At 37.4% G+C, this 23,081-nt stretch overlaps 1 protein-coding gene across 2 annotated transcripts in view; it reads left to right on the plus strand.

Moving 5' to 3' along the window:
• Nucleotides 1-23,081, plus strand: part of LOC140326849 (UPF0462 protein C4orf33 homolog) — a 65,417-nt gene that overhangs the window by 35,562 nt on the left and 6,774 nt on the right. For both annotated transcript variants that reach the window (XM_072405825.1, XM_072405824.1), the window contains exons 3-5: nucleotides 682-862; nucleotides 3,639-3,699; nucleotides 9,491-9,542. In XM_072405825.1, coding sequence (XP_072261926.1) covers nucleotides 682-862; nucleotides 3,639-3,699; nucleotides 9,491-9,542 — 294 coding nt within the window. The remainder of the gene's footprint in view (nucleotides 1-681; nucleotides 863-3,638; nucleotides 3,700-9,490; nucleotides 9,543-23,081) is intronic.

Genomic DNA, 23,081 nt, shown 5'->3' on the forward strand with positions numbered 1-23,081 from the left:
ATATATATATATATATATATATAATATAGACATACCCTCCAGGGGAAGATTAGAAATCTTAATACCTTATTTTTAATAGTTTAGTGATAGTCACATGACTGCTAAGTTCTCCCCTCTCCCATCTGCTAAATCATGTCACAGATGGGGTCTTAGAACAGCGCTTGGGGGCTTTATTTTTGACAGTGGTATTCCATATAAAAACTACTGACAGTCTAAAACACTTGGAGGGTTGGGAGGCTGACTATGTTGATGTACAGAACACCATGATTTGGTATGGCATCCTGTACAATATATGAGGGTGTGCACAGGGTGGTCGGACAATAGAGATGCGGGACATATCCTGTAGTTTTCCATGCTAACGATCCATAAAGAGGTTGTGCAAAACAAAGAAAGGGGATGTGGGGGGAGGGGGGTTTAAAATTACTGTCTTAAGCAGAATGAGCATTTATATATATATCTTTTTATATATGTGTAAATTATTTTGATGTGCAGCCTGCTATTAGAATTTGCCTTATAATGTTTACTATTGGCTAACAGATTGATACACTTTGAATGGTTATGTTTTATGGTTTGTATTATTTTTATTTGTTTTGTATTCTTTTTATAAATGTCAATGTCTGGCCACCATATAATATTAATAAATATAAAATAATTATTTATTCAAAAAATCCTTTTATTCAGCAAACTTATCAAATAACTACAACATGGGACAGCAAACTAGTGATGCATGACCCAGTGACTATCACATTCAAGCCACACCAAGATGGACTACAGTTGGAAGTTAACGCTCTCTTCTTTGATGACCCTCATTCACCTCCTGGGGAGCCAGGAAAACCTTTTAACGGACTTTGGGACTATGAAGGTGAATTAAATAAATCTTTTTAATTGCTTTTATGTATAGCTCATATGCATTATTTTTTTGGCATAGTGCCATGGATGCAGATGTGTTTCTAGCTTGGTTATGTAGACATTAAGCTTCATACCTATACATTGTTAAGTCTGTTTATAAATGTTTTTATACAAGATCCAACACATTTTTCCAAGATTTGTACATTTTTGCAACTGAAAGATACATAAATATTGAGTGATTGTTGTGTAAATCTTGCATGTACACATTTAGGAATTGACCCACACAATGGCAGAAGGTAACAATTATGCAGAGGAGAGAGTTATCACATTTTCTGCTTTCAATAGCAGTATTTCTATATCTGTGCAGGTTTTTTATGGCTCAGTGGCATGCCTATATTGTGCCCTTTTTGTGTCTCTTAGAGGGATGAACACCCATGGCTGGGGTTAGTTGAGTATTTAATGTCTCTGAACTGGATTGAACCTCTTCTCCTTGGATGGCGCATTCAGTGGCCCTTCACATAGTATGGTCTGACTTACTTTGTGTAGCATATCGGTTGCCCCGTGAGCCAATGGCTTAGTCACCTGTGAAACACAAGGACAGACAATGTATACAAAATGCATATTATCAAAGACCCCCCATCCTGCAGAAAATACCAGTAGGACCTAGTAATATTGGTAATGTTCTGGCTTTCTCTACACTAATGCCCATAAGCAATTTCATAGTGAAACAACATAGTGCATGCGATGTCCTGGTGCCTTGTATCATCTTTTCTTATTTGCATTAGGCATTCAGAATGTGATATGTATAATTTTAAGCCTGTCTAGCATTTAATACTGAAAATTAGACTGGGCACACTACTTGCTGGGAGCCCCAATTTTTAGTCCAGTACATCCCAGTCCATTTATTCCATAAACTGTACATATTTAATCTCTTTTATTGGTCAGTTATAATGTAACTTAGCTATTGCCAATGCTGTGCCAGTACTTTAATGTTTTCTCACATCTGTCAGAGGTTTGAATGTGCAGACTGTAGACATTTCATGGATAACTTGATGTAGGTGTGGGTAACTGTACACAGTCCCTAATGGAAACAAACACATTTTGAACATATTCCAAAAGCCTTTACAAAATGCTGTTATTATGATTTTTTGCCATAACTGCTGTAATTAGCAATGTCAGATAACAAACACTGAAAATACACTCACATGGCTGGCAAATGAACAACTTATGAAAAGGTACCCTCCTTTCAATGTGGAAAATTAAGCTATAAAATGCATTTTCAGGAACAGAGCCAGCTGCCTAAGGGCTTCTGTTCTTCAACCAGGTAATTCTGTTGTGCAGCAGGCCATATACTGCATGAAATCTTCTTGCTGCCAGGAATCTGGTCTTGTGGAAGCACCGATTTCTAAGCCATGTAAATAGATCTGATTTTCTTAGCTCTACATTTTGTAGGGTCTGGATTGTCTCCCACAAAAAGAAATATGTAAAACAGAACAAATTCAAATGAGAAGAGTTTGTAGCTCTACAGAGTAAGGCAGGTACTTGCAGAGTATACACTTCCTTGCAAAGTATCCTTTATAGCATGGTCAGTTCATTGATTGGTTCTTTTACAGTGACTTTTATAGAAAAGTAGGAACTCATGCTGTGTTAAGTTGCGCTTTAAAGAAGAGCTCCAAGAAAAATGACTGGAAAGGACAAAAGAAAATAATGTGTAATTTCACTTTCACCTCCATTCTGTCCTTTGTGATCCATAGTTGACCATAGATAGGGACACAGTGGTAGCCCATTTCCATCCATGTGCTCTCTTCTTCTCATCCTTACTTACCTATTAAATGCAGTCACTGCATTGAAAGACTAGGAGGGCACCATTTTCAGCAACTGTTTCCATACCCAAAAAAAACAGAGACAGGAAGCAGAAAAGACTGGAAGAATTGAGCTAATTATACCACTGTACTGCATGCTAGGTTTTGTTGGCCTGTATCTGAAAAAGAACAATGGTAATGGTAATTATCACCCCCATCACTGTCATTCCCAGTTATTTTCTGGGGTGTTACTTTAATTTCAAAATATCTTTTCTGCAATACAAATTGTATTCCATAGATTATTCCATACTTTTTATATTATCACTGGGCAAAACACAAACTTTTTTATACATTCATAAAACACAACCTAACCTTCTTAATTTTTGCAGGGTAAATTTTGTGAATAGGCTGTACTTGGCTATATTTGTGTAATAAATTGAATATGAAAAAATTGGTAAGCTTACACAAAGGCCTGCATGGACATGTACAATTCATCCTAGGTTAATAAGCAGTCAGTAAGTGCACCATACAGAACTGTAATACCAGTCACCACATATACTGGTTCTTTTAGTGTTGTAGATTCTTTGCTGTGAATTCATTGCCATTGTCAGAGCTGTGGTGTGCAGGCTGACCGCAGGTTTTTAAATCTTGTCTGTTCTTCAATGCATCATTTTAAAGCCATTATTTGTACTAGATTTATCCTGGTTAAGGGGCATATTTACCTCCCAAATATTATTGATGGGAGCCAGTGGCAGAGATAGATGAGAAAGTCAATATTTCTAGTGACCTAAGATGTCACCATTACTATGTGGAGCCTGAGCAGGAAGCCGCTTACTGGAAGAGCAAAATATCTACATCAACTACATTTTCCAGAACAGCAGGCAGAGTCTGGCTTTATACACAGAAGTGTATGTATCTCTGGGCTTCATTGCTCCTCTATATTTCATTTTTCTCTTCCCAAAATTGCTTTTCTCCATTTCTCCACAGTGGTTGAATCTTTTTTCCTGAACAGCCAGACTACTCAATATCTGGAAGTAGAGCTGTGTCCGTAAGTATATTTCCGTCTTTGTATAAAATCATTTTTAAGCGAGGAAAACAATGACTTAAAGCCGACAGCACTGAACTGTGAACACTATAGACATTTAGCAATGGAGCAGGTACAACACTTACTGCAAATGTACAGAGTTTCTATAAACTGTTAAGCTTTGACAGCCCTGACCCTTTGTCAATGTAAGTCAGGGAAAAAATGGCTCTATTTTACACTGTCAGTGAAACTCAGCCAAGAGGGAAGCATTTTGGATTAAGACATGTTTTAGTTGGCTGATGTACAAGCGAGCGTGAAGTCTTTAAATCTTGCTACTGAGAAAGATTCTGAATGACATATACACACTTCTTTATCGACGTGCTGCAATGTCTTCGGCGGCCAACCGTTGTAAATGTTGATGTTTTAGGGAACAAGATAGTGCTTATAAGTGAGACCTGTACTGCCTTGTGTGCTCCCTCCTTTGCTTGATCATATATCTTATACATCATATATCCTCCATAAATATTTTCCTTTTTGATTACTGTAATATGTTTGCAGTTTCTCTTTTTCTAAAGCTTAAAGGAAGGCAAAAAATAGAATTCTCTAATAAAAAAACTGTAGAGGTTCCCCCTGGTGCTGGGTAAAGAGATAGTTATATTTTAATACTGCACCAACATCCTAAGTCCTAAGAGTAACATTTGAGTGCAGGGATATTAGCGCTTATTCACCTTTATCTCGTACTTCTGTAGAGCTCCCATTTTCTCTGGTTCTGTCCTCGTTTGGGATCTGTGCCGTTCTGGAATCCACATTTGTCCCGGTGCCATCTTCCTCTGTCTTTTTTCTTTTTTTGGCTACAGTACCCATTCTTGCACTGCACAGGTGCAAGATTGGGTAATTCAGTTTGCTAGAAATAGGGAAAAAAAAGAGTGCCGATCTTACTGCACATGTGTGAGATTGCCATCTTTTCCCCTCACAGAAGAAAGCCCTTTCTGCTTATGCACAATTTTGGGGCAGAAGGGAGTAGCAAGAAGCCTCCTGAGATGCGTGATGTAGGTATCCCAGGAGGCTCGGCCGTGGTGGTAAAGACAAAATGGGAGGGGCTTCATCTTTTGTTTTAAAAAAAGCGTTAAAAAATAATAAAAAAATAATGTTTACCTTACATAAAAGGATTGTCTACTATTGTATGTAAAATAAACATTTTGGTGATAGGTCTGCTTTAAGCCCTGTGCAGACGTAGGATTTCTGTCCCTGGAAACAATATTTCCTGATCGTTTACACTGAAAGACAAAAAAAAACGCTCCTTTACACACAGTTCTCTTCTATGTAAAAGGAAAGGGTAGGACAAGTAGCAACCCTCTGTGTCCACAGGAAAATACAACAATTGTCCCTACTCGGTCGTTCATTGACCTGCTAGGATGAATAGATGAACAAGGTTGGAATACTATATGTTGTGAACATAATAAATTTTGGAACAACAAATCGGTTCAAGTTCAGCCTAGCTCTTATTTAGCCCATGGCTACATCCCAAAGTTATAACCAGAAAGAAAGGAGAACCTTTCTTTCTGGTTATAATAAGGAGAGTTAGCTCAGTAAGGGGACTTTTAGGGCCAACATTCCTTAACTGAACAAATTTGTATCAAAAAACGATAACTTTATTGGATTTAATATAAAAACATTTACGTTAAAACATATTTAAAAATATGCAACATATAGGAACAAGATATTTCTGCTGGGCTAACCAACCTAAAGGGCATACTGCACAGCCTTTTGACGCGTTTCACGGATAACTCAGCTTCTTCAGGAAACAAGGGGGGAGAAAGAGGACAGAAATATCTTATTCCTGCAGCACAAACAGCCTCACCTGGAACAGGTAGGGACCAGCAAAAGCAGCAGCGTCTTAGAACTTTATTTCTATCAGTAAAGATTGGTTGTCATGTTCACAGTGAACCTAGTACTCTTTCTTCTTATTTAACTTCACACTCTTTCACGGCCCACAATGGACTCTAGGTTTTTTGTTTAAGGTTCCCCACCAAGAGTCCTCTATTAAATCATGTCCTGCTGCTGCCTCTACCAAGCTGCAGGTGGCATCCCACGTGGGGACGCCATTTGCGGCTCGGTAGAGGCAGCAGCAGGACACGATTTAATAGAGGAATACACTGACCTTAACCTTCTTCCTCCGAGGACCAGCTACTCTCGGTGGGAAACATTGAACAAAAAACCTAGAGTCCATTGTGGACAGTGAAAGAGTGTAAAGGTAAATAAGAAGAAAGCATACTAGGTTCACCGTGAACATAACAACCAATCTTTACTGATAGAAATAAAGTTCTAAGACGCTGTTGCTTTTGCCGGCCCTTACCTGTTCCAGGTGAGGCTGTTTGTGCTGCAGGAATAGGATATTTCTGTGCCCTTTCTCCCTCCTGAAGAAGCTGAGTTATCCGTGAAACATGTCAAAAGACTGTGGGGTATGCCCTTTGGGTTGGTTAGCCCAGAACTTTCTTGTTCCTATATGTTGCATATTTTTAAACATGTTTAAAGTAAATGTTTTTATATTAAATCCAAAAAATTATAGTTTTTTGATACAAATTTGTTGAGTTAAGGAATTTTGGCCCTAAAAATCCCCTTACTGAGCTAACCCTCAGGTTCTCCTTTCTTTGTGATAATACATTTTCGCCCAAGCTGATCACAACTGTTCATCCCAGGTGACAATAAATGTGGGGTTGAACAGTTAAAGTTTGGTTAAGTGTTGAAGGTGGTTAAGACTAGAGGTTATAATAAAGAGGATCTATACTAAATTAATATAGGAGGCATAGTCTGAAGGTATACTACCAAGAGAAAATGCTTCTGTACACTCCTTCCACTTCTGATCATATGTCCAACATCCTAGGCATGATCTCAGTTGAAAGTCTTCTCTTCAATCTCCCTCTTCTAGCAGAAAGTACAAATGACCATTTGCCTAGGCATTTAGCTTGGGGGAGCCTAAAATAACATTTTATCCCCTCTATTGCTCTTTATATATATTTACAACCATGTTTCTAAAACAAATGTAGTTCAAAAGACATCTCAGCACTGGAGGGAGCCTGAAATAACATTTTCTCCCTCCTATCACTTTTTTTTATATCTTTATGACAATGACAGGCGTAGGTCAAAAGACAATAGAGAAACTGTTAAATATATAAAAGGAAAATATTTAGTTTGTTGTACAAAATGATAAATCCATGTGATAACAATAATTACTATTTTTACAACTTAAGTTAAAAGATTTTGTTGCTCAGCAGTAGTCAAATGAAATAAAATGATAGCAGCAGGAAATAATAATGATTTATATAATTAAATCAATAATGCATTTTACAGGTGTTACATACATTAGTATTGTCATTGCTGATAATGAAACAGTCATGCACAATTTTCTTTGCTAGCTGCATGCTTTATCAGAAGGCTAGAGGGTTTGTTTTCAAATGGCACTTTCTCATACTCCCATATGACCCTAGAGATGATTGTCGCTTTCTCTCCAGTAACAATTTAGTCCATTCATATCAGATTTTTAGTTTACGTGCAATATGGAATATGTGGAGTGAAAAGGTTGGCTTCTGCTCATTTATTTAGCAGCAGCCTCTGGCAAATCTCCAGGCTGATATGCATAACAAAAACTGAAGCATACAAAAGACATTTTAGGCCTTTAGAGAGTTTGCTAAACATGTTTGGCAATCTGTCATTGGACAGTTTACACTTTTTTCTACACTAAATCACATATTTATTCGTTTGACTCATGTGACACGTCAACCTTTATCCAGTCAGACTGTAGTTACATTTTCCCCAGGAGGTGCTAGGCCCAGTTTGAGTTCTTGGCATACCGTATGTAGTTATTCCAAGATTGAAAGCGGAGAGCTTTTTAATCATTTTATTGTCACATTTCAATTTCTTTGTTTCTTTTGACATTTTTATAGCATTTTACATTATTGAAAGGAAGTTTACAGGCAAATGGTTGCAACAACTGCCCTTGTTTTAAAGAAAAATCAGTGGGTAAAATATGAGGTCCCACCAGTTCATTGCTGTCTAAATGCGATCTGTGAGGCCCCAACTAGTACATACAAGGAATAGTGGAAATAGGGTGGTGGGTTCTGGAATGCCCTCTGCGACCTAACCTTAATAGTTCAGTGCTGTCCAACTGTGACCAATGAGGTCCCAGCTCCTGACCCAGCTAGTTCACACAACAAAAAATGGTAATGGGGTAGTGGGTTCTAGCACAGAGTCAGCAGGAGATTACTTCACTTGGCAGGAAAAGTATGGTACCTATATTTCTGGCCTAACCTCCAAGTTCGGTGCTGTTCAACTGTGACCTGTGTAGCCCCAGCTCCAGCCCTAGCTAGTTCATACAATGAACACTGTACGTGGGGTGGTGGGTGCTTAAAAGATGTATGCATGGAATGACTTCACCTGTTAGCAATACTTTAAATCCAGCATTACCTAATTGGGGAGAGTGTTAGGGGTGCAGGAACTTTTTTTTTTTCCAGTAGGTAATGAGTAAACACCAGTAAGGGAGGTTATTGTTTCTCTCTCTATACACCAATGAATAAATGGAGACCACTGCCACAGACCCCAGTAATACAGGAGTTATTATTGCTGACACTGCTACTGATACCAATGAAAGATGGGGGTTATCATTGCTGAGATTGTCCACTAACAACCAACAACATGGATGTTATAACTGTCTCTGTCATTAATAGGGAGGTTACTATTGCTGGCTGTGATACGAGTGCCACTAAAAACAGTTCAGAGGAATAGTACTGCTGCCACTGATACCAATTGAGGGTTTTTTATTAATACTGTCTGGTGTCACTCACTGCTGCCTACAGAATCTTATAGTAGAGCCCTGTAGATAAAAAGAAGGAAAATTACTAAAGGGGCTCTGTGTTTGATACTGTTATGGTTCAACAGTGGTATGACAGCAGCTGTACCTCAGGGGACCTCTCATTTTGGACTTTTATCCCAAAGAATCCTTTGCAGGCAAACCAAATTGAAATAAATAAAGGCGAAGCAACAGGGACATCATACATTTAGACTAAATAATCAGATTATAGTGTAAACCAAATTTTGACTGGTTCTCTTTAGGTTTATGTAGCACTTAATGAAGTTATCTTCTCAGCATTGATCATTAGGTGCAGAGAGAAGGGTTGTCACCTTGGTTTACCTACTGTTACTGATAAACTAGAAGATGAACAATGGGGAAAATTGGGCAACTCCTTTTTACAAATTAGACTATATAACACAGAATAACACGTCCTGATTATTTCGATTTCCATACAGATTTTAGAGACGAAATTAACCTTTAGTGGCCTTAGTTTTCTAAAAATACGGATATACGTCAGTAACATACTCAACTATATCTATTCAGTAGTCACAGTTCTGTCTTCTTAAATTGTTTCAATATCCATATAATTTTAATATCACTGTACAATGGTTTCAGGGAGAGAAAGTTTTTAGGTTCTACGTATGAGACTTTCTATATTTTTACACAGGCAAAGTTCAAATTGGGTGTAATGTAAGGATAAATGCAACACAACCTTGAAAAAATAATACTCTGACAAATTAATTATGATTTCAACTATGTATTCATGGCTAAAATATCACAGACATTTGTAACCTTAATGGCCTCCACTTTGCTAGACACTAGAGAGCTGAAGGCTGGCGTAATCTTTTGTAATGGTAAATTGTGCTCTCTAAAGTCTTACATTTTGCTCCATTTTCATTCATCGCTGTAAACATTTCAGGTTATTTTAATCTGTTTTTCACAATTGTGCATTTCTTTCCTTCTTAGGTATGGGCAGCATCTGGTTCTGTTGCTTTCTGGAGTCGGAAATGCTTTTAAAGTGAGTACGGGAACAGAGAAATATACAAATATTTGCAATGGTTACAGATAAAAAAAAAATATCGTAAGGAATCATGTTTAGTAAACAAAGAGGCGCATTGGTACTGACACCTCCACCTGGCATTATCACACTGTGGATGTCACGAGAAAGACTGATTTATAATCACTTGTGAACTACCAGTTCCCTAAAACTGGGATCTGCCATCTCTGAATAAGTACTGTTTAGAGGGAGGTAATTCAAAGGGACATTAGCACAGTGTGCTGCTCGTTCATGGGGTGAAACAATGATCATCCACATTCACTTGTAACACCTCCTTCCCACTGGCAAAAAACAGTCATGAGATGTATTCAGGTCACACATATTTAGAAACTGCAAGACTTATATGCAATTCATAGTGCAGTCAGAAGAAAGAAAGGTATTAAAAATATTAATCCCTTGTGCTGGGGAAGCTGTGAGCACATAGCCAAGTGCTAATTGTGTGTTTCCTTTAACATTGATGTGCTTCTGTGGGTTATTCATTAACTGCATTCTATATCCCAAAAAAGAGGTTAATTACCTTCAGATAATGCATAGTGTCTGGAAGCATTATGTTTATGCTGCAGGATTGTAATCTTCTACTCTGAGTTTACTAATGAAACAAAGTACTGTTTCTAAATGAGTAATACACTCATTTAATTGGCTATTCATATCATTTGGACAGTCTTGGTTTCTTTCTTATTTTGCATAATATCCTGCAGAGGTCCTAAGGTTTTGTCAACGCGTGAGCCACAATAAACTACAACAAGTAACTGTTAAGCCACACTAAATGTACTCATACATGGAGTTGGATTGCCATGACTGCAATAGAAGCAGTAAAAATAATTCTAAAATATTCACAACAGAAAGGCAAAGACTGCTGGAATGTCAGTTGGATGGTATGGAACATGGTTGGGCAATACTTATGGCTCCTAGCTGATTAACTAGACACCAAACATGGTAGCCAATTAAAAGCTTTAAAACAGTTGATTTGCTATTATTCTGATTCAATAGGCCTTACTCATTAAAGCTCCCCAAGGCTGGAGAGGATACACTTTTATCAGTGAAGCTGGGTAATCCAGCAAACCTGGAATGATTTCTTCAAAGTTCCCCAACTGACAATAGCAAACAGGCAGAATTTTTATTGCAGAAGAGAAAGGCAATGCCCCTGATTCATCAAGCAGAATCGGATTATCGGTCGCGCATTCGTATTAGCGATCCGGAATCGTACGCGGTCGCGCTATTCAGCAACGGGAAAAGCTTGCGCACGGAGCCGCGCTTATCCGACAGCTTTTTACTGGCGATCTTGCATTAAAAGTCACTGTTCCCCTAAAAAATCATTCTTTCTAATGGCACACACATTACCCATAGCCCTAAAAAAAAGCGCGTACTTTCGCGCTTCCAGCGAGCGCGGATTTTATTGATGAATCAGGGGCAATGTCTCTTCTTCTATTACTTATTGAAGTACACTGAAAGAATATGCCATGTATACCATATTATGAATAATCCTGCATGAGTTTTATCTTTCTGGCCTGGTCAATCGAGGTGGCTGAAGATTCAACACTCAGAAGCAGACCAAGTGCTGAAGGCAACACCCAGGACAGATTGAGGACAGGTGAGTATATTTTAAAAATGCAATCAGGCAGGTAAGCTTGTGTTATTCCAGAAAGGGACCTCACCTGTCTCTTTTGCAATAAAGGATCTGCCTGGTCAAATGTTTAGCTCCTTTTTAATACTGTTTGTATATATATATTTTTTGGTGACAACCATCCCCTTATTTCCTGTCCTGCTTTTTCAGGCTGTCAGTGAGACACAAGTATGGTAAATTAATAGCTTTCAAATAGTTGAATTCTCCCCATTGAGTCCCCAGACAACAATAAAAATAATAGGTACTTACACTTCCTAAGTCTGTCCCAAACTAAAAAAAATGGGATGAAATTAGACTTTAATTGCAGCTCTGAAAGTTTTCCATGCTTTCTTGTCAAAGGGAAATATTCAGGGCACCTGCTCGCTACTATACTTTCCTGTGAAGATGAAATTGTTCATTTTGTGTTTGTATTATTTGCCTTTTCCAAAGGACAAATAATTTGTATTTTTTTCCAAACAGATATAGAGCTAATTAAATAGTGCGTGTATCTCTTCTGTGATATGCCTTACAGTCAGAATCAGATATTTAGATAATGTTATTGAGCGTTGGGGTTTGTGACTGAATGCGAGAACTATATGGAACAAGACTATCAGAGAAAAGAGAGGGTGATATTTTTGACATATTGGCTAATTTCTCAAGGTCACAGTTTTAATTGCATTGATAATAATATTCAGAGTAATTTTCACTATCAGGTTTAGATGTCAGAATGTTGCTGGCAGTTGGCATGTTACGTATCAGCTCCATATTTTCCATTTGTTGCTGGTGAAGACAGTACATTTCTGTAATCATTTATGCTGCGCCCGCCACATATATCTCGTTAATAGTGGCCCATTTGTTAGAATAACAACACATAATCATCAAATCCCTTGTAAATTGGTTTCAGTGATTTTTTTTCAATCAAATTAATCAAACAGCTACCTGAATACTGAACCCGACACACATCATATAGATTTTTTCCATAGATCCAAGGACTCATTTTAAACATCTAAACTCCCCCTCCCACCCACCCTTAGGCCACATCATGTTTTGAATAATGGAGTAATTTATTCTGCATACAATATTATAGGATATGTAATGGAGCTTGTCTCAAACTAAAGTATTCCTTTAATATGTGGGAATGATGTTTCCTGTTGCCCAGAGGAATATTAATACTTTTTTTTTTTTTTTTTTTTGATTAGGCAAAAGTTTTAGGGCAAATATCCAATCAATATGCATTGCAAATGCTGATCAACACCAAACATGATGCATTTGTATAAATGTGATTGTTTAGAGTTGGCAGTTAGATGAATTTAGGTCTTGCTTGTAATCAACCAATTACAGAAATTCGACTGGAAAGTCATAAAGACCATAAAGCTTAAGTTTAATCTGCTTATATTTTTTTTTTATTATATATAAAATAATATATAATAATATATTATAATATATAATAATAATATATTACACACCTTATTTTAGAACCATTGGGTTTGATTTATTAAAGCTTTCTAAGACTGGAGAAGATAGACTATCGTGAGAGAACCTGGGTGATCTAGCAAACCTGGAATGGATTTTCTAAAAAATAATTTGCCTTTAGTTGACAAAAATGTTCAATCCTGGAACAGATCCTGTCCAGGTTTGCTTGATCACCGAGTTTCTCTCATGATAGTCTATCTTCTCTAATAAATTACGCCCATTTATGTTATCACTGGGTCTCTGATTCTGTATGCAAGGCAAATAATGGCTGGTAGAGGGTGCCAACAGGGTGGGAGGGGGAGTAAAGATACAAAAAATGAGTCCTTGGATCTATGAAAAAAAAGCTATGTGATGTGTTGGGTTCAGTATTCAGGTAGGTCTTTGAACAATTTGGTTGAAGGAAAAAAATCAATGAAACCAATTTACAAGGGATTTGATGATTTTGTGTTAAAATGACAGAAGGGGGTAGGCCAGGGACAGTAAAGAGCTAAATGGGCTGGATGTCCAGTCATGAAATTAGGTGTTCAAAGTATGCAATGTAATCAGTTAAGGCTATTTAAATACAAGAATGGTGTCTGTACAACTGTGCATGAATGAAGACAAGTCTGGAATTTAGCTTTTGTAAACTCCATTATCACAGCCTTATCTCCATATTACTATTGCAGCAGGTGAGCAGTGTGCATAATATGATGTGCAGGCTAGGGCCGAGTTACACCCAGTGCACTCAATAGAAGTGGACACAGGCACTTAGACCCAGTATTTATATAGCACCAACATATTATGCAGCGCTTTATATAGCCCTAGCTGTCCCTCAAATGAGCTCACAATCTAATGTCCCCACCATAGTCTTATGTCAATAATACAGTCTTAGGTCAGTTTTGGGGGGAAGCCAATTAACCTAACTGCATGTTTTTGGAATGTGGGAGGAAACCGGAGTACCTGGAGGAAACCCACACAGACAAGGGGAGAACCTGAAAACTCCATGCAGATAGTGTCCTGTCCCAGATTTGAACCTGGGATCCAGTGCTGCAAGGGCCAGAGGGCTAACCACTGAGCCAGCATGCTGCCCTATATAATGCAGCCATCCATCTTACCAATATATATATTATCCATCCATCTTACATATATATATATATGATGGTAAGATGGATGGCTGCATTTCTGTTAATACTTTTTTTTCCTGTAAACTACAGATGAAATAAGTTTTCAGAGAAATTCTGGTTCTGTCTTCTGTTAAGATTTGAAATAAAAATGTGGCCAATTCAAGCACCCTGTCAAAACACTTCAAATGAAATGGAATATAAAGTAAAAGATAGCCTGGAGGTATTTGTAGATGAAAAGAATGTAACTTTAAACCCACAAAGAACAGTTTAAATATTATCCAGGCATTAAATTAGTTAAAATGTTCTCTTATGTATTTTGTATAATACAAGATGGACTGACAATTAAATGTTTCTGTGATTGATTGGTACCTAGTCACTACATTTCATTTATTTTTACTTTTAACTGTTCATTTAAACAGAGACTGCAGGGAACAAGCTAGTGTTAAAGTATAGCTGTACTCAAAATGTACCTCCAGATTTCCCTTCCCACCTACCTTTCCAGCCTTCAAAACTCTTCTTTTTGCAGTTGTCTTCTACCCACTCCAATGACATCACCAGCCCTGTAAATACAGTAGGTTACTAATCACCATAGTCATAGCTTTTACTGGACTGTGGACTTCTCTGTGATAACAATAATTAACAATACTGTGGCTGCATTGCTGAACTGAACTCATATTCCTTCTGAGCTCCCATTACTTCTCCAGGAAACATTAGCACTCAGTTACCAAACACAGGTGAGATGCTCAATGCTTCTGTAGGCTTCACGAAACCATACAGTATGTGTGGAAGCCCCGCTGGTTTTAGCAGTTATAGGAGCTTGATATTGGTCTTTAGCTTGGTGACTCTTGCTCTCCAGTTGGATATTAACACACTGGGTGACTGTTGCATAGACATTGGGGTGCTCATGTTTTCCAAATCTACTCCATTTTTTCAATTTATATTTAGCTGTGGGGGATTGCCTGGATTTAGAAGCAGCGTAAAACTGCGTAATAATTTCTAGTGATATTTGCAAAAACAATTGTTTAAAAAATCCAAGTTACAACTCAGATAATTCAAATCTGATTAGAATTCTCAACAGGGCCGACCTGATTTAATCCATCTTGCATGGTTTCTGTTCTGCTCACCTTTACCAGCAGCACCTAAGCAGAGAAATTATTTAGGAAACAATTCCACATTGCTCTATACAAAACAAGGTCAAGAATGATGCCCTAATATATAACACAAACACACACACTGATATATATATATATATATATTTATATACAGTCAGGTCCATAAATATTTGAACAGAGACAACTTTTTTCTAATTTTGGTTCTGTACACTACCACAATTAATTTTAAACGAAACAACTCAGAGGCAGTTGAACTGTAGACTTTAAGCTTTAATTCAGTGGGTTGAACAAAAAGATTGCAAAAAAATGTGAGGAACTATAGCCTTTTTTATGCAATCATTTCATTTCAGGGGCTCAAAAGTAAGTAAGTAAGTAATTTCACGAAAAACATGCAGTCAAAGGAGCTCTCCATGCAGGTGAAACAAGCCATCCTTAAGCTGCTAAAAAAGGGAAAAACTCACCTGAGAAATTGCTACAATATTAGGAGTGGCAAAATCTACAGTTTGGTACATCATGAGAAAGAAACAAAGCACTGGTGAACACCCAGCATCTGGTGATGTCCATGAGTTCTAGACTATAGGCTGTCATTGCCAGCTAAGGGTTTTCAACCAAGTATTGGTTGAAGAAATGAACATTTTATTTTCAGCTTTCTAATTTGTCAAATTACTTTTGAGCCCCTGAAATGAAGTGTTTGTGTAAAAAAAGGCTTTAGTTCTTCACATTTTTCTGCAATCTTTTTGTTCAACCCACTGAAATAAAGCTGAAAGTCTGCAGTTCAACTGCATCTGAGTTGTTTCATTTAAAATTAATTGTGGTAATGTACAGAACCAAAATGAGAAAAAAGCAGTCTCTGTCCAAATATTTATGGACCTAACCATATATATGTATTAAATACCAATTATAAAACTTACTATTACTTAAAAAGTAACTTAAAACTGCCCAGCGTCCTACAGTTCCAGTTGCTATTAACAGGAGTGAGTAGGCTTCCTATGCACACTTTCTGATTTTATTTGCAAATGTATGCATGAATTAGTAATTTTTGCCCTGAAAAGCACAAAGCTTTGGAGAAGGCGAACAGGCACAGAGCCTCACATTTTCCCTCCACGCCAGCCTGTCTTCTTAACATCTATTTTTTATGTCAGAGATTTTATGCAGTGATGAGGTTTATATTGAAAGTGTGGTGACATATTGCAGCCATCACGGGAGTCTTCTTTGATATTAAAATATGAATAAACTTTCATTTGAAGCTGTCTTCATCCTTCAATACATAAGGGCCACCAAACCTCAGGATTGATTGCTGTGTTAAAGGATTAGATCAGTGGAATTAGATTTCCCTATCAGAGGCATTGAATTCATCCCAAGTGTCTCATTGATATTATGGCTTCAGGAAGAGAAACAGGCACCCTGTTCTAAATGACTTCAAGCAATCAATGTCACTTCCGTTTATGTGACTTTTTGCAGGTGTGTTTTCTATTTTAAATCTCTAAAAACAGAAAAACAGGAAAACAATATCAGCTAGCTCTTGCTATTATCCATGTGTGTGAGAGTATCAATGTTGTATAATACCTAAATGGAACTTTGGGTTTCTAATTTTAGGCTTTTTAGCAATAATATGCATGTGTGGTATAAAGAATCCAGGTTTGATATTAGTTATTCCAAATATTCCTTACCCCCTAGAAAAATAAATGCACTGTTATGGATTTCTATCACTATGCTTGTAATATATTTATAAAACCAATATTATGTAATTTTTTTAAACATTATTGAGCAAAATTGTTCAAGCATAAAAATAAGACAATTTCTCTCAAAAACGTACAAATGACCAGAGACACTCATCACTATGACCAGCTAGGTTCAAATATTCATAAGTTTGAACGTGTAAGGACTTTACATGAATTAATATTAGAAGGTGGACATGGAATTTTACAAAAGGGACCTGACAACCAAAACCAATACTTTACATATAATGTAAGTTAATTGCTTATTAATTCAATTTACTAATTTAAGAATCTGTTTTATAATATGTGGTCTATTTAAGGCAGATACTCTGGGGATCTGTCCCAAATAAACAGGACACTCAGTCAGAAAAAGACATGAATGCGTAAAATTAGCCATATATGAGTTTGGTTTTATTCTAATCAATTTGAGTGACTTGCTCTCTATAAATTTTAATCATCATTGAAAATCAATAAATCACACCAGAATCAACGCAGAGCCAATTCCTTAGCAATTAACAATTCTTTATAATTAATCAAAATGCTAATTATTATATTTTTACTTGATCAGAGTTCTTTTAGTTGATACATACTGTAGTTGATTCCAAGAAATGGTCAAAAGGGAAAATCAACCAGTGTATGGCCTGCTTAAAAGTGTCAATGAAATGTTCAGATTACTGTGGTCACCACTATAATATCTCTATCTTTAATGTATACATTACTGCACTTTCTATTCATATATTTATTATGTTCAGGGCCAGATATCCCATAAGGCCAACCTTAGCCTTGACCTAAGGTGCTATGGTAATGAAGAGTGGCTTTTCTCTGGAAGTATCCATTGCAGAGTTACTAGGGTTTAAAGGTTAGTGGCTACCTATAATTAACAGGATGCATTATATGGTAGGTGTACTTTCTGCTTTTTGGTTCAGAAATAGTAAGCATGTAGCAACATTTGAAAGGTCAGCACCGTATTATAGCATTATTTTTGTATTTGTTTGCTGCTGAGTGGGGAGGGGGAGTCACAAATTTATGGCATGTTATTATTATTACTACACAGTATTTACTGTATATAGCGCTAACATATTATGCATGGCTTTACAAAGTCAATATCACTAACTGTCCCTCAAAGTCCCTCACAATCTAATATCTCTACCATGGTCTTATGTCTTTATTTGTCTAAGGACAAATTTAGAGGGAAGCCATTTAACCTAACTGCATGTTTTTGTAATGTGGGAGGAAACCCACGCAAACATGGGGAAAATCTGCAAACTCCATGCACATAGTGTCCTAGCTGAGATTTGAAACTAGGACCTAGCGCTGCAAAGGCTGGCGTGCTAACCATTGAGCCACCATTGCATAATGAAAAAAAGGTATAAAACTAGCCCTGATCATGTTGCAATGTATATTACTCCTAGGGAACTACTGTAGGTTCCATGGAGCACAAGAGTTCTGGGTTCCCTGATCCATGTTTTCTTGTGTGATATTACAAATTGCTTACTAGATGATCATCAATTCATTTTACAATATTTAAACCGTATACTAATTTTGTTTATAATATTTATGCTGGTTTGACATTAGTGAGGGTCTCTCTGGTACTTTTAGTATCATACTGAGCCTGCATACATCATTGCTATTTATGAGTTATCAGTTACTAGTGGTGCAGATCTCCTGCCTTCTTTTGGCTTGAAAATACATGACTAGCAAATTAGATTTCAATGTAGGAGTACCAGATTTAATGGAGCTGATATGAGTAAAATTTGTCAAAAGGAACTATGCGTTCCTTGAAACAGATCATTATACATGTTTATAAGCATGCATGCTGGGACAAGTGAGGAGTTCTAAAACCAGATACCAGATGTAGGCATTAAAATGCCATGCCATAGGTGATTGACAGACTTATGAGAGCTGCCAGACATATGCAGAGCAGGCAGTGATGGGCCTTTAAAGAGAAGCCAGGGAACAGATTGCTTATCCTTGACAAAGGACTATATTTAGACAGCAGTATAACAGAACCACCAAAGATACCTAGTACCAGATGTGATATGACTTTGGAAACAGCTCTTTCAGACCATCATGAAGTTTTATTTTTATTAAAAGACACAGACTGTTTTAAAAGATAGTCCTGTCTTTTTTCACATTTGATTAGATTCTTAGTTTAGAAGTGTGTTTGCAAAGAAGTTATTTGCAACATAGACTTTCAGTCCCCTTTTTATCAAAGATTTGTCAACTTTGTAACAAATATCACAAATTTTTAATTTGTATACCAGTTAACACAGCAGATAATATAAATTGAATAAGGGCTCCATACTGTCTGGTTGTGTAATGATTTAACCTGGCAGCAAGTATAATATATGTACAGTTCAGGTACATTTATCACATCGTCATGAACACTATTAGTATTCAGCTCTGTTGGGTATTGATTTAGAATGTCATATCTTTAGGATGGAATGTGGAAAACCAGTAGACCCTTTCCTTTACTAATTTTGCTATAGTCCATTGGGAAGGTGTATTTGTTCTTCTTATGCATTTCTGTTTGCATTGTCATTTTGCAAGTTTCAATCCAAGAGGTTTTATTGTCTAATTAGACTGGCAAGAGACAATGAGATCCAAGCTGCCCAGGTCCAGAGCTTGGGAGCACAAATGTATTGTGATAAAAAGGGTAGTGACTATAAAGTATGAAGATGACTCCATTATTAATGACATAATAATGCTTATATTCAATGCACTTGATAGGTTATCTGGGGATTCAAAAATATAAAGCATGAAATTTAATAATAGGCCCAATTTGTTCTTGTGTGAGCAGTTGGTAAATACGTTGAAAAAGCTGGCCCTTGCACTTCATAGAAAAACAGCCAAGCTAATAAATCTCTGTTATGTGTCTGTGCTGATTAACAGATTATATTGGGATTATCAGGCTTCAACTATTATCCTGCTGATACCCCCTACAGTCAATAAGGGTTTGAGATTACAGTTTTGTAGACTGCAAAATAATTGAATGAAACGGCAGTTTTTGTTCCATTTTAGCAAAATAATCAGTTGTTTTTGTACAATTTGGCAAGTTTTCATTTGTCTGGGAATCAGGATCTCAGTACAGACTGTGTGAACATTGACAGTTTGAAGAAAAAAATTATATCAGTGGGGTGAATGTTAAAATGACCTATCTAGCGAGCAGTGATGGTGTAAAGATGTTATTCAAATGATATAAAAATGACAAAGTATATATTCATATATTAAAATACAAATTTGTCTAAAAAGAGGAACATTTAATGGATCACCTCCCTCACCTGGCACCTGATCTGTGCATTTCCATCCCATTAGGAATCCCTCCATATCCGAATGAGCTGCCAATCTTCTTTACTAACAAACCAGCTGCTGAATGTACTGGGAAAATATAAAGCAGATAAAGACTCATGCCAGGTGAATGGTTTGAGCCCCATGTCTGGTAATCACAATATGCTGATGCAAACTTTATAGTCCAGTCTGATCTACATGTATGGGAACATTTTTAGCTTATGTGGCAGAATTATTCACATTACATTAAAACATCATGGCACACATTTCTCACAGGTGTAGGAAATAGTTTGCTAAGGCACTGTATGTGCAATCTATTTCATCTAGTAAAAAGATAGTATGATTGTCTGACAACCTTTTGAAGTAGTCATTACATTTTGAACTGCATGTAAAGATAAATTTCAGTAAGTTGGTAAAATCAGAAAGTTCCACCAGTAAAAATATTAAATAAGGTAGGACATTAAGCAATGTTCCTTCTGCAATAGTAATGTATACCTGCTTGATTGTTCTGGAGAAAAAATTGTTAAAAAAATGGTCTGGCAATTCAGGCTTCCCCTGTAACTGCTAGGACCATGGGATGGACATCAACCTGGGCCTGGCCAATCAAGATGGCTGAAGAACACAGGAAGGAAGAGAAGTAGGAAGGAGTTGGGGGTGCCCTGTAACAAAATGGGGACAGGGAAATAATAGCATGGTTCAGTTCTGCTTTAACTAATTTTACATACTAAGTTCTGTGTATTCCAAGGTTGTAACCCCTTTTAGTTTACAGCAGCTTTTCTATATTTGTGTGGGAGCAACAAGCCTGCAATGGAGATGTTTGACAACAGATCTTTTGCATTACAATCAGGGTTATAAAACCACTGGATTTCTGACAAAAGGGAGTGGAATGGGTTGGTTCAAAGCAGCTATGCCTGGATGAATACTGAGATAATCTATGCTACTGAAGCTGCAACAATGCATCAAATTTCTGTTGCCATAAATGGTCTTTTGTGATCATTTCCAGTTATTCCAGAACATACACATTCTTTACGGGAAGTGCTATACAGTTCTAAGGAGGGAAGGGGGAGGGTGAGTGGTAGGTACCCCTCTGCATTTTGGGCCATAGGAAATTACAGGAGCAGTCATCCCTGCTCTGTCATTTGGTGATCCACTATGGCAGATTGTAAATAACATTGGGGGACCTATATTTTCACCCAAAAGGGTCACAATTGTTTTTACTGAGCTTTGGCAATTACGTTTAAACAAAAATGTATTCCTGCATCCTCTAGAAGCCATTTATACCTATCAATTCCAGTGCATTGTGGTAACGCGTTCATGGCACATCACTGCAAAGCACCATGCATGCATTCAAAAAAGGAAGTTAGAGGACATTTCACAAAAGTAAAGGATATTACATCTTTGACATTTCTTACTTGAGCATGTGTCCCCGCTGGGACAGTTACCTATAACTGCTATTCGAGGGACAGTGGTAAAAAAATTTTAGTTTATAATTTTTCGGTTTTGACTGCAGAGTAGTAATAGTGAATCCTCCACATTGGGACTCAAACAACAATGCTAAACCTAAAAGGGTTCTAACCCTTCCCTACACACAAAAGACATTAAACCATGCCTGAACTGTGGGGATCTATGCTTTAATAAAAGTAGGAGCCTCAGGAACAGGTGACACTTTCCTGGGCTAACAAAATACATTTTATATTCCAACTCCCAATGGCAGTTCTTTCCCTCGGTTTCTGAAAAATCCAATCACTTTTTTTTTAAGTTCTTATCATCTGGCAGCCAAACTGCATTATAATTTTTTTTTTGCTCTCAAGCAGATTTGAACATTCCTTTGAGGATCGGTATTCAGATATCATTTTAAAGTGATCTGCATTTGAAAAATAATGTCTGAGTGCTGTATCTTTTATTATAAGCCTAGCTGTATTACTGTCATCATCTGCCGGAAAAAGTATAGTCTGAAAGTTCAGCTCGTAATGCAAAACTGCCACTATACAGAAACACCTTTATGACCTGTGCTATATTTTACATAGATTTGTGAATGCTGCAACTTGTGATCTAGCTTTGTAAAATTTTCTACAAATGTTACAGAATTTTCTATGCTTGCTACAATCATCAAGAAGCCTTATATTTACTATCATACTAGCCTATTAAAAAATATAATTTCCTTAACTGTTCAGTTGTTAGCCCTAGTGCATAATATGAACTGTATCCTTAATTATGTGACAATGTAATTATGTGACAATGTGTAATGTTAGTCATCATTTTTTTTCAGTAGACATCTTTTTTGTTTCAACTGTACTTTCAGTTAAAAGTAAACCACAAGACATGTATGTCTTTACTGTTTAACCCTTAGTTTGGGCTATAGGGGTGACAAAGCCAACTTGTATGCTTCAGGGCTATACAAAGGTTGTAAACTCCAGACAGATATAAAAAAACATAAATGCAATTATATGATTATGCATTTGTGATGCTTAGAGAACCAAAGCCTCTAGGGGGAGCTATGGCTTGCACAATGGTGGTGTGAGCCCTGAGAAGAGCCGAGGTGCAGAATCTAAGTAGCAGCCTGGTCTTCTCTAGATCCTCTAGCGCTAAGGATAATGTTCTGCAGGCTGCTGCCAGGTTGGGATCCTTGAGCACACCAGGGTGGGCAGAAAAGTGTGTAGTATCGAATCAGGCAGGAGAATAGTCAAAGAAGACCTTGTTTGAGTCAGGCAGCAAACGAGAGGTCAGGAACAAAGCCAGGGGTCAAGAACCAGGAATCCAGAAAATAGATACCAGTGACACAGGGGTCACTGCAGACACAGGGAACACAGGACACACAGGAAGACACAAGAGGCACTGGTGACACGGAGGTCACAGACGACAAAGGGAACACTGGAAGAGCACAAGGGAACAGACTGGGCAACAAGGCGTAAACACAGAAGTTGATCTAGGAAACACTCAATTACCAGACAGGTGAATGGGAAATGCTCAGCAGAGCCAGGGGGCTTGGCACTACTGGAGACATGTTGCATGAACACTGAGCACTGTGTCTGAGCTAACCAGAAAGCTCAGGGCTATTAGGAAGCTATCTCCTGATTGGCCAGGGGGAGAGGAGCTACTGATTAAATCTGGAAAAGCAGGTGTGTCCGAGGTCAGAACTGCCTGCATGCGCAGAAGAGAGGTGGTAAGAGTGACAGCATTTAATAAAACTTAAATATGTTTCA

Source organism: Pyxicephalus adspersus, chromosome 3, assembly GCF_032062135.1.
Source record: "Pyxicephalus adspersus chromosome 3, UCB_Pads_2.0, whole genome shotgun sequence".
Lineage (NCBI taxonomy): Eukaryota > Metazoa > Chordata > Amphibia > Anura > Pyxicephalidae > Pyxicephalus > Pyxicephalus adspersus.